Below are 12,487 nucleotides of genomic sequence, written 5' to 3'. Positions count from 1 at the left end.
AGACAGAAAGCAGATGTGTGATGTCAGGAGGCAGGGGTGGGAGTGTGGGAACGGGGTGACTGAGGGCCACGGAATTTCTTTCTGGGGTGATGACAGTATTATGGAATTAAGATAGTAGTGATGGTTGCACGACTTTGTGAATGTACTGAAAGCTGTGAACTGTACACTTTGAAAGGGTGAGTTTTATGGTATGTGAATTACATCCTGATAAAAATTTTTTTTTGTAAAAAGAGGAGGAATACTTCCATTTCAAGGAAAATCAGGCAATTTTTTGATAAATTAAATATTAAATAATGCAAACAAAACAACCTATGTGCAGAACTGTGTCACACACTGATGTTAGCTCCCCCAGAGAAGGAGGACAGCCTCCTGGAGGAGAAGTCACCAAACCCCCTTATGAACTCGAACCTACGTGAACGGATCACCTACTCAGTTTCACAGAAAAAAACGACACTCCTCACTGGAACGTGGCAGGAGCTGTAGCCATGACGCGCCAGCTAACTGCTTTGGCTGTCAGGAGGGTCTGAGAAGAACCCACAATTTGACCCCCAAAGCCCATTAACATCCTGCAAACAGAACAGGCTGGTTCAGAGCTGCGCAAGGAGGGAGCGACCCCACCCACCGGCCCCCACTCACCTGCGTGCCTTTGGGAGTCCTATCGACTTTAACACACAGGTAATCCCCGTTCTTCTGCCAGTGTAGCTTGCAATCCACGACATTGAACAGATTCCTAACTCTGATCTCCTGCCTGGTAGGAAGCTGCATCAGGGTTACCCTGGCGGGGATGTCTTTGTCTTCAGGCACCCAGAAGGCGATTATGTTACCACCGGGAGACCAAGAGAAGTCTCTGCAGAACACAGAAAATGAAACGTTACACAAGGCCCGGCTGAGAGCCGGTAAAAATGAAAAGCGGCAGAGAACAACAGAGCACACCTGCCGTATCAAAGCTCGGCACCGGTACACCCACCGCCAGAGCTGCGGCTCAAACGCACCTGGGAGCTGCCCACCGTGAGCACCGCTCCACGGGCTCTGTGCAGCTCACTCCGGCCTCCTACCCACTCTGGGCCATTAGGATGCTGACTTTGCCAGCGAGGAAAGAGAAAGACGCTAACAATGCTACCCACTGTCACAGTGGATGAGTAAGCACTGAGACCCAGGCTCCCCAAACCCTCACTCTCCACCACCACAGAGCCCGCTGCTACAGGGCAAGTAAGTTAGTTCCAGGCCGACGGGCCCTGCTGTATGACTTCTGAAGATCCCTTAAGATGCTAGAGGGGAAAAACCCAAATTGAAAATGTAAATTAGGACCAAGAAGGATGAGGGCGTTCTCCGCCCTGTGGGCCTGCCCTGGAGGAGCCGGCTGTGAGGAACAATTCACACGGTCCTCCCTGTGGAGGACACCTTTACTTCTGCACTTACTGAGGAGCAACTCCTAGTTTTATTTTTAATTATAAGCCATAATTTTGCCCAAGAACGTAAAAATAAAAGGAACAAGAGCTGCAGTCCACGGAAGGCCACCAAACCCCATCTGCATGGATCCCAGAGCCAGGGAACGAAGCAGACCCAGACTGTGGCCCTCAAGGTGCATCTGCCTGTGGAATGGGGGAGGCCGACAGCAGGCCTGAGCGGGGCCCAGGAACAAGCAGCCCAGGTGGCAGCCGCCTCGAGCCTGCTGTGCCGTCCTGTGTCCAGAACAAGGACACTGTCTTCTCAGTTGCGTGGGAGCCCAGGGCCAGAGGAGAGCCAGCACCCCAACCCACCCGGGCATGGCATCCACTTACTTGATGCCGGAGATCTTCAGGCTCTTCTTGTCCAAGAGACCCATGGACTGCCGGAGAAAACAAGCGTTACGATTCAGTCAAGTCATGCCCGTGTCTCAAGAACACACACAATTTTTTACAAAAAGGCCACAAGAGGTTCTGCTGTGAGCTTGCCGAGAGAGCAGTGTCAGCACACAGGGTGACAGATGAACAAGACAATTCCCATTCCCAGCCACGTCATTAACTCCCATCCTTAATTCCCTGCAGCAGCAGAAGCAGGGGCTGGTAGATTAAAGACCAGAACCCACAGGGCCGGCCCAGTGGCACAGCGGTTAAGTGCGCACATTCTGTTTCGGCGACCCAGGGTTCACTGGTTTGGATGGCGGGGGGGGGGGGGGCGGACATGGCACCGCTTGGCAAGCCACGCTGTGGCAGGTGTCCTACATGTAAAGTAGAGGAAGATGGGCACGGAGGTTAGCTCAGGGCCAGTCTTCCTCAGCAAAAAGAGGAGGATTGGCAGCAGATGTTAGTTCAGGGCTAATCTTCCTCAAAAAAAAAAAAAGACGAGAAGCCAGAGGAGGAGACGGTGGTGAGGCACGGGGACCCTGCCTCACTCTGCATGCGCACACCACCTCCTCCACAGGCTAAGGAAGGCACTGGTCTGTGAGCACCAGCGAAGCCGACAAGCAGCGGGACAGGGAGCTTGTTCTCTCAGATAACCAACTCACTTACAGGGGTTTCATAGATGCTGAGAGTGTCGAGCGTCATTCTGGCAAAGAATTTACCGTCATGACTCCACCTAAGAAGAAGACAAGTGCGAGGCTGTGTCAGTGAGAAGAAATGGCTACAGAGAGGTCATCGCTGCCTTCCACCGGTCTACTCACTTAAAAATGGGCCAGTGGGCTGAGCTTTCACAGTGAAAGCCTCTCTTCTTCTGGCCAGTTAGGATGTCCCAGATGATGATGGCCTGAGGGTCGTCCTGAGTGTCCATCAGGGGGCTGAAGGTCACCAGGTACCTGCAACAGAGGAGATGCTTCACCATCTCGCGCACTCCTCCCCCTGCTCACCGGAGTCACACGTGTGCACAACGCAGCAAGGACCTCCACCCCCGCTGTGGGGGAGGGGCGAGCTCCCACTCCAGAAGGTCACTCCAGGCATGGGAGAGGCTGCCAGAACAAGCAGTCAAGGCTCAGACACTTTCTCCAAAACCCCAGGCTCCCCTGACAATGCTCTCCCATCAGGAGACCCACAGGAGATACGAGGAACCACCTCCACGTCACTAGCTCACGGGCACACTATCACTGACACCAGGGCACTCCAAGGGTCACCTCAGATTGTTTCCCACTAAAGTCAGGCAAGGAGAGAGCGAACAGATCAAACAAGTCTGCTCACGTGCCCTGGCGAGAGGAGCAGTGTGGAACCCTGAGACTTTATCTCCACAGACGTTTAACGAGGACAACAAGGTAAACAGAAGAGCCGGTCACATGTGGTTCAAAAGCAAGTCCACGTCTGATGGGGCTTCCATGCCTGGGGCCTCTCCCGACCACTGGTTTGTCGACACCCGTCGCACCCGTGCAGGCTGCTTACACAGCATGTGACTGCCTAAACCACACCACTCTCAGAACAGCGGGAGGCAGGGGAGGCAGAGCCAGCCCCAGCAGGTTTCTGGGCAGTGCAGCCAACAAATGCACTTCTCCTCGTGAGGCTCTGTGCCCCCGATGCACTAGAGCAGTAACACTGGCTTGAGTCACCTCTCCCCACAATTTATTAAACTCCCTATTCTACACACCTGGAAGAGACACACGACAAGACCACCCTTGAGTTACAGAAACCGTCTGATTAAGCGCTTAACTGAAAGAGACTGCTGACATCGTCAGCTGTATGACCAAGCCAAGCACTCCCTCACTCAGCCGTGCTTGCCACGACTGGGGACTGCACAGAGCACCCAAGACACAGTGAGTAAGAGAGGGCCATTCTCTACCCGAGTGACACAGAGATGTTAAACAGGTAAATCACAACCCAGTGTGGTAAGCGTAGCAACACACACAATGTTGATGAGCACACAGGTGCAATAACTGCCCAAGGATGGCGGCAGGTGCACAGGAGACGGGGGGGGGGGGGGAGGGGGGGGGGAGGCTCCTAAACCAGCAGGCCGTCTCAGCATAGAGCCCAGGGGCGGGCCTGACTTTCACATACTGCTGCTGGAATGAGAAGTACCACTTATTCTGTACTGAGCACACACAAAGTGGGTGCCAATGCACACAAGAAGACACTACATACAAACTATTTTATCAAAACTAACAAACATCCATCAGACAGAACTTAGGGTTTACAGAAAACAAAAGGATTACAAGGACAAGCTAAATGCCACCTCAAGGAAGGAACAGACTGATCCCAAGGTGAGTCTTCAGGCCATCTGGTCCTGTCGTGACCAGTATCAAAACAGGGAGGGAAGGACGCGCTGCTCCAGATGCATGAGGCTTCAGAGACAAGGACTAAGCAGTGTGGGCACCAGACCGCATCCAGCCTTGAACAGACTTGCTGTAAATAAAAGCTATTTGGGGACAAACGGGGAACTTGAACATGTATTGGTATGAGATGATATTAATGAATTATAGGTGTGGTAACAGAACTGTGACTACGTAGGACATCTTTATTCTGGAACAACGCATACTTTTGTAGACACGTCTACCACTTCAAAATACTCAAAAAATGTTTTGAAGCAAGTAAGAAATCATTAAATCTAGGTAATTAGTATATGGATGTTACCCTAAGTACCTTCCTAGTTTTCTGTTTTAGAACAATTATATGCTAAAGAACTCAAAAAAAAATTAAAAAAAAAAAAGGCAGCAGTGACATGGGCATCATGGCAGAGTGAGTCGTTCCCTTTGTCCCTCCAAGTTACAACTAAGTGGACATTAATTAACCAGCAGAGGACTCCCTGCACAGCACATAAGATGCCTGAGAGATCCACACAGCTGTGCATCTGCAGGCGGATGGACTGGATCCCGGGGAGGCAGTGGAACTAGGTGAGCAGAACACCTCCCCTAAACCCCCAGCAGCAGTGATCTAGGCTGCGGGTCCTCACACAGCAGCTGGTGCAACTGTAAGAGGGGGCGGGGGCAGCCCAGCCCACACAAAAGGTTGAGTTGTAGCCCAGCCCACAGAAGGGCCCACCATGCAGTGACACTGTGCCCCTGTGAAGCATCTCCCACCAAGCACAGCAGCTCAGCCGAGCTGCCTGTGAGTGCAGAGCCAGAGCACACGCAAAAGAAAACGCCTCTCCCATACCCCCTAGCGCAGCAGTTGGGCTGGTCCCCTGCCAAGTGCAGAGGTCCCTCAAGAGAGTGAACCGCTAGCAAAGCACAGAGGCCCCACCTACGCGTACGTGATCTGCCAGATGGGCGCGGCCCGTGCGCAAATGCAGAGCAGCCCTACTGGCACAACTTAAAGCAGAAGGGGCGGCATCAGAAAACACAGCTCCCGCTCCCCCCATGGTGGCAGGTGGAATCCATGACCTGATATTACCACAAATGTGCCAGCAAAGGGTCACTTAATCAAACACCATGAAGAACGGCATTAACACTCCAGATCAAAGGGAAAATGACAAGTCAGAAACTAAAGCTGAGGTCACAGGCATTTACAACCTAAATGACAGAACAGTTATCATAAAGGAACTCAAGGACTTACAAGAAAACTCAGAAAGACAGTTCAATGAGCTCAGGAATAAAATTAATGAGCAGAAGCAATACTTCACCAGAGATTGAAACTCTTAAACAAAAACAAATTCTGGATAAAAATAACACAATTAGCGAGACACAAAATCATCTGGAATCCATAAAAAATAGGGCTGACATTACGGAGGACACAACTAGTGATTTAGACGATAGAAACAGAGAAACGGTTCAGGTGGAAGAGGAGAGAGAACTAAGATTTTTTAAAAATGAAGACATTCTTCCAGAAATATCCAACTCCATTAGGAAAAGTAACGTAAGGATTATAGGCATTCCAGAGCGAGAAGCAAGGGAGAAAGGAGCAGAGGGCTTGTTCAAAGAAATAATAGCTGAGAACTTCCCAAACTTGGGGAAGGAACTGGAGTTACAAGAACACGAAAACAACAGACGTCCTAACGACATCAATGTAAGAGGACCTCCTTCAGGGGACACACTATTAAAACTGGCCCAAGTCAAAGACAAGGAAAAAATACTCAGGGCAGCAGGGCAGAAGAAAGTAACCTACAGAGGAACCCCTATCAGGCTTTCAGCAGATTTCTCAGCAAAAACCTTACAGGCCAGGAGAGAATGATATATTCAAAATACTGAAAAACGAAACCTTTCAGCCAAGAATACTCTATCCAGCAAAACCACCCTTCAAGTATGATGGAGAAATCAAAGCTTTCCCAGGGAGACAGAAGCTGAGGGAGTCCATCGCCGCTAGACCTGCCTCACGAGAAATGATGAAGGAAGCCCTCCTGCCTGGAACACAAAGCAAAGGTCTTCAAACCTTGAGCAAGGAGACACAGGCAGAACCAGAAGACTGCAGTTCTAGGGACTGGCTTCTGGTTAACCTCATGCGCTCTGCTTTGGCGGCCTGGGGTTCGTGGGTTTAGATCCTGGGCACAGACCTACACACCGCTCATCAAGCCGTGCTGTGGAGGCATCCCACATACAAAACAGAGGAAGACTGGCACAGGTGTTAGCTCAGGGCTAATCTTCCTCAAGCAAAAAGAGGAAGACTGGCACAGAGGTTAACTCAACAACAAAGTTAGCTGAGCAACAATCTTCTTTAAGCAAAAAGAAGAGGATTGGCAACAGATAGTAGCTCAGGGCCAAATTTCCTCACCACAAACCAAAAGACAGAAAGAATATTGGCAAATTGAGTAAAGCAATACATCAAAAGGGTCATATACCATGATCAAGTGGGATTTATACCAGGGACACAGATGGTTCAACACCCACAAAGCAATCAATGGGATACACCACGTTAACAATATGAGGAATAAAGATCACATGATCATCTCAATAGATGCAGAGAAAGCATTTGACAAGATACAGCATCCATTTATGATAAAAAACTCTCAATAAAATGGGTATAGAAGAAACATACTTCAACATAGTAAAGACCATATGTGACAAAACCACAGCCAATATCAAATTTAACAGTGGAAAACTGAAAGCCATCCCTCTGAGAACAGGAACAAGACAAGGGTGTCCACTCTCACCTCTCCTATTCAACATAGGGCTGGAAGTTTCGGCCAGAGCAATTAGACAAGAAAAAGAAATAAAAGATATCCGAATTAGAAAGGAAGAAGTGAAACTCGCTGTTTGCAGTCGATTCTATATATACAAAACTCTAAAGAATCCACCAGAACGCTATTAGGCATAATCAACAACTACAGCAAAGTTGCAGGGTACAAAATCAACTTACAAAAGTCAGTCGCATTTGTATATTCTAACAATGAATTAGCAGAAAGAGAAGTCAAGAATACAATCCCATTTACAATCACAACAAAAAGAATAAAATGTCTAGGAATAAACTTAAAAGGAGGTGAAAGACCTATACAGTGAAAACTATAAGACGTTACTGAAAGAAATGGAAGAAGGTATAAAGAGACGCAAAGATATTCCACGCTCGTGGACTGGAAGAAGAAACATAAAATGTCCCTATCACCTAAAGCAATCTACAGATTCAACGCAAACCCAATCAATCCAAATGACATTCTTCAAGGAAAAAGAACAAAGAATCCTAAAATTCACATGGAACAACAAAAGATCCCAAATAGCCAAAGCAATCCTGAGAGAACAGAACAAAGCTGGAGCTATCACACTCCCTGACTTCAAAATATACCACAAACTTCTAATAATCAAAACAGCACGGTACGGTTTTGAAATAAAACCACACATTTACAGACAGCTAATCTTTGACACAGGAGCCAAGAACACACAATGGAGAAACAAAAGTCTCTTCAATAAATGGTGTTAGGAAAACTGGACAGCCACGTGCAAAAGAACAAAAGTAGACCAGCGTCGTACACCACACAGAGATTAACTCAACATGGATTAAAGACTTGAATCTAAGACCTGAAACCATCAAACTCCCAGGAGAAAATAGAGGCAGTACACTCTTTGACATCAGCCTTAGAAACATCTTTTCAAATACCACGTCTACTCAAGCAAGGGAAACAAAAGGAAAAATAAACAAATGAGACGACATCAGACTAAAAAGCTTCTGAAAGGCAATGGAAACCATGAACAAAACAAAAAAACAACCTACCACTGGGAGAAAATATCTGCAAATCATATATCCGACAAGGAGTTAATTTCCAAAATATGTAAAGAACTCACACAACTCAACAACAAAAAGACAAACCACCTGAGCAAAAAATGGGCAGAGGATACAAACAGGCAGTTTTCCAAAGAACATACACAGATGGCCAACAGGCACATGAAAAGATGTTCGTCATCACTAGTTATTAGGGAAATGCAAATCAAAACTACACTGAGATATCACCTTACACCTGTGAGAATGGCTATAACCACCAAGACAAAAACAACAAATGTTGGAGAGGGTGTGGAGAGAAGGGAACCTTCACACACTGCTGGTGGGAATGCAAACTGGTGCAGCCACTATGGAAAACAGTATGGAGATTTCTCAAATAATCAAACATAGAAATATCACACGACCCAGGTATCCCACTACTGGGTATTCATCCAAAGAACATGAAATCAACAATACAAAGAGACTTACGCACCCCTATCTTCACTGCAGCATTATTCACAATAGCTAAGACGTGGAAGCAACCCAAGTGCCCCACCCCCCACCATCGGTTATGGTTCAAAATTAGAGTCAGGAACTGGCCCCGTGACCGAGTGATGAAGTTCGTGCCTCCGCTTTGGCCGCCCAGGGTTTCATTGGTTTGGATCCTGGGCGCAAACATGGCACCGCTCATCAAGCCATGCTGAGGCAGCATCCCACACAGCACAACCAGAAGAACTTACAACTAAAATATACAACTAGGTACTGGGGGCTTTGGGGAGGAGAGAAAACAAAAAAAGATTGGCAACAGATGTTAGCTCAGGTGCCAATCTTAAACAAAAAACCCCACAAAATTACAAAGTCATACTGATGAAAAGATGTACACTTAGCACATTTCAGAGGTGTGATGGATCAGAGGGACCAACTTAGGACACTGAGGCAGAGACTGCCCACCGCCACACGGAGCTCTCAGGAAAAGAGCTCAGCCAGAACCTGGGTCTCCTGAATCTCAAGCTGCTAATCTTTCATGACACGACAGTGCCAACGAAGAGCCTGATTCAAGGCCCTCACTCTTAAAAAAAGAAAAAAAGAGAAAAGAGGGTCTCCTTCCTCTTTATTATTCATGCGTTATTTGAATATATGAATTCAACGGATGATTGGATAAAGATGATGTGGTATATATACAATGGAATACCACTCAGCCATAAAAGAAAGACAAAATTGTCCCATTCACAACAACATGGCTGAACCTTGAGGGTATTATGTTAAGCAAAATAAGGCAGATGAAGAAAGACAAACACCATACGATTTCACTCACATGTGAAAGATAAACACATGCACAAAGGGAAGAGATGAGCAGTTACCAGAGGAGGGGGAGGGGGTGGAAGGGATAAAGGGGCACACACAGGCTGACGGATAAAAACTAGAGTGTTGGTGGTGAGCAAGATGTGGTCTATACAGAAACTGACGTGAAATCGCAATGTTATAAACCCATATGACCTCAATAAAATAATAAATAAAAATAAAAAAGCAGGCATGCTACAACATCTCAGGATGTTGTGATACAGGTGCTTTCGTCAGTGCCAGCTGAACTCAGACCACGTGGTAAGATGCTGAAGGCTGCAGAGACAGCGTCAAGAGACAGAGGGGACAGTGAGCACACCAGCAACCCAAGGACGGACGGCTTCAGAGACAAGCCCTGCACAGGGGGCTGAGTCAAGGGGAGAGAGGGCAATCCGGGCAGTGAGGCTGGGAGCAGACAGCGAGGACGAGGCTGCACGGCCGCGGGCAGGGCTCCCTCAAGCTCCTGGTGTTTCACCTTCTCCCGCTATGCCTTGCTACGTGGACTATCTCATACACGAGAAAAATTCATTCACACGAAAATTATCTGCAAAATACACGATGTTGGACTACATCCTGAAGAAAAGAATTTTACAAAGCACACTCTATTGCATCAAGTGGCAAAACTGGAAAATGGCAGCGTTTACATAAAAGTATTGAGTCAATGTTAAATTCCCTAAAGTTAGTAACTGTACTGTGGATATACGGGAGAACTTCCTCTTCCTAGGAAATGCACACTTGGGGTAAAGGGACATAAGACTTCAACTTACTCCCAAATGGCTCACAAGAAAAGTACTGCACATGTATCTGGAGACAGAAAATGACGAAGGAAATGCCACAAACTGTTAACTGGAGAATCTCGGTAAAGAGCATATGGGATTTCTTTGCACAGTTCTTGCACTTTTTCTATTAAGTTTGAAATGACTGTAGAAGAAAAAGGTTTAAACTTATCTGTAGAAGGGTGGCATGAGGGAAAAGGATAGACTCCGCCTGCCCTTTCTAACAGCTTACCTTTCACACGGGGAGAAATCGATCAGCTGAACCCCCTGGTGGCTGAACCTCTGAATCTGTTTGAACTTCTCTCCCCCCCAGAGAGCAATGCCTCGCTGATGGAAGGTCGCCAGGTAGGTGCCCTTCGGAGACCAGCGCACGTATGTCTCTGTCCATCTCTGCGGGAAGAGCCAGTGCCAACATCAACACGACGACAAAAGCCAGAAGCAAAGAGCCCTCCCCTTACATGAATTTACTCCTCGATCTCTTAACTAAAAAACACAAGAAGGCTATTCAGTTCTCACGACTTATTTCAACACGACAAGAAAAGAAACTGCTCTCAGAGACAGAGTCTCAAAGAGCATGACACTTGGCCTGCTCTGTACCCAAGCTCCCCTCCGTCAAGGAAACAAAGGCGAGTCTCCACGTGGCAGCAAGTACCCACCGCCCGCTCTTCGATGGAGACGGGATCCTTCACGTCGTTCCAGAATATGGATGTACGGTCTCCACTCTCAAAAATCACACTATACTGGTCCCTGCACTCTGCCTCTTCAAGCCAGTAACGTAAATTCCCCTAGAAAAAGGACCAAAGGCAAGGGATGTAACACACGTCATTAATTTTAATCAAAGAAGACATACTCATAACTCTCGCTCTTGGAGATGTGACTAATTCAGTGAGCATCTTTAACTCCTGAGGGATCCATCACCCAAGTCCAGAGGCGGTCCAGCAGTTCTTTCCACTACTTGTAGATTTATACAACGTACCAAGTCTTTGAAAGGTTGTTTCTCTGGAATGTCCCATTCATCACTGATTGTCATGTACCTGGAAGAGAAAAAGAAACTGCCTAGTAACACACAATAACGATCAGAACAAGGGGAGGACGACGCTGGTGGCTCTCAAGCACAGGCGCTCTGCACGCCGCCCTGCCCCGAGCTGGGAGCTGACAAGGAAGAACCACGAGCTGAGGGGCTGCTGGCCAGGAGTGAGGGGGCCAGGCACGTGCAGTGGTCCTACAGCAGTCTGATCCAAGAATGGAACTACCACCCCAACTCCTCCCCCCAAGAAATGCCGAGTCCTTCACGTACATGTGACCGTCTAGGCTCTGAGGGCCGGAGTCAGAACTCACTTGTCAAAGTCGGTGAAGAGGTTGACTCTGAACGTGTGCTGCTTGTCGAGCTTGTAGCCGTCGGCGTTCTTCACGGCATCCACGGCGTGGGCAGGGGACGCGTACTCCAGGAAAATATACCTGCAGGGAGAAGGGGGCGACGCGCCCAAGTGCTGACCTTCAGACCAGGTCACGCTCGATACACCCAGCCCCCTGCACACGAGTGTAAGCACTACAAGCGTCTGTGGCCGTCTTACCCCACGCCCCCAAGGCAGGCACATCACCAGCAGAGGAGTTCCCCAAACACTAATGAAATCCCACCAGAAGATCCAAAGTCTCCCACAAGTGACAGAAAAGCTACCTAATCAAAACGTTCATTATCCTGACTGTGGTAATGGTCGCACAGAGGTACATGTGTCAAAACTCGTACCTGTGCACTTCAAAACTATGCAAGTTTACTGTACGTCAGTTACTTCAATAAAGCTGTTAGAAAATCGAAAAACATGGGTAGTCTAATACTGTGCGTTACAGGCAAAATTAAAAGGCTCTCATGACAAAAAGTATCACACACTGCTGGTCACAAAGAGGTATCTGGGGCCGGCCCGTGGCCGAGAGGTTAAGTTCGCACGCTCCGCTTCGGCGGCCCGGGGTTTTGCTGGTTCAGATCCTGGCCGCGGACACGGCACCGCTCATCAAGCCATGCTGAGGCTGCGTCCCACATGCCACAGCTGGAAGGACCCACAGCTAAAAATACACAACTATGTACCGGGGGCTTGGGGGAGAAAAAGGAAAAAGTAAAAAATCTTACAAAAAAAAAAAAAAGAGGTGAGGGGCTGGCCCGGTGGCACAGTGGTTAAGTTCGCACGTTTCGCTTCGGAGGCCCAGGGTTCCATGGTTCAGATCCCAGGGGCAGACATGGCACTGCTTGTCGAGATATGCTGTGGTAGGCATCCCACATATAAAGTGGAGGAAGACGGGCACGGATGCTAGCTCAGGGCCAGTCTTCCTTAGCAAAAAGAGGAGGATTGGCAGCAG

General features: G+C 48.1%; 1 protein-coding gene across 7 annotated transcripts in view; it reads right to left on the bottom strand.

The window, feature by feature from the left end:
* Positions 1-12,487, bottom strand: part of EIF3B (eukaryotic translation initiation factor 3 subunit B) — a 29,554-nt gene that overhangs the window by 10,773 nt on the left and 6,294 nt on the right. For all 7 annotated transcript variants that reach the window (XR_011424235.1, XM_070230658.1, XM_070230656.1 and 4 more), the window contains 8 exons: positions 11,474-11,593; positions 11,112-11,169; positions 10,792-10,920; positions 10,368-10,525; positions 2,645-2,776; positions 2,493-2,559; positions 1,782-1,828; positions 637-847 (listed from right to left, as the gene is read on the bottom strand). Coding sequence is in view for 6 of the 7 variants with exons in the window: in XM_070230656.1 (XP_070086757.1) it covers positions 637-847; positions 1,782-1,828; positions 2,493-2,559; positions 2,645-2,776; positions 10,368-10,525; positions 10,792-10,920; positions 11,112-11,169; positions 11,474-11,593 (922 nt within the window). In the remaining variant the exon portion in view is untranslated. The remainder of the gene's footprint in view (positions 1-636; positions 848-1,781; positions 1,829-2,492; positions 2,560-2,644; positions 2,777-10,367; positions 10,526-10,791; positions 10,921-11,111; positions 11,170-11,473; positions 11,594-12,487) is intronic.

Source organism: Equus caballus, chromosome 13 (genome assembly GCF_041296265.1).
Source record: "Equus caballus isolate H_3958 breed thoroughbred chromosome 13, TB-T2T, whole genome shotgun sequence".
NCBI lineage: Eukaryota > Metazoa > Chordata > Mammalia > Perissodactyla > Equidae > Equus > Equus caballus.
Note: the sequence above shows the minus strand (reverse complement) of the source record. Positions and strands in the feature narration are given on the sequence as shown.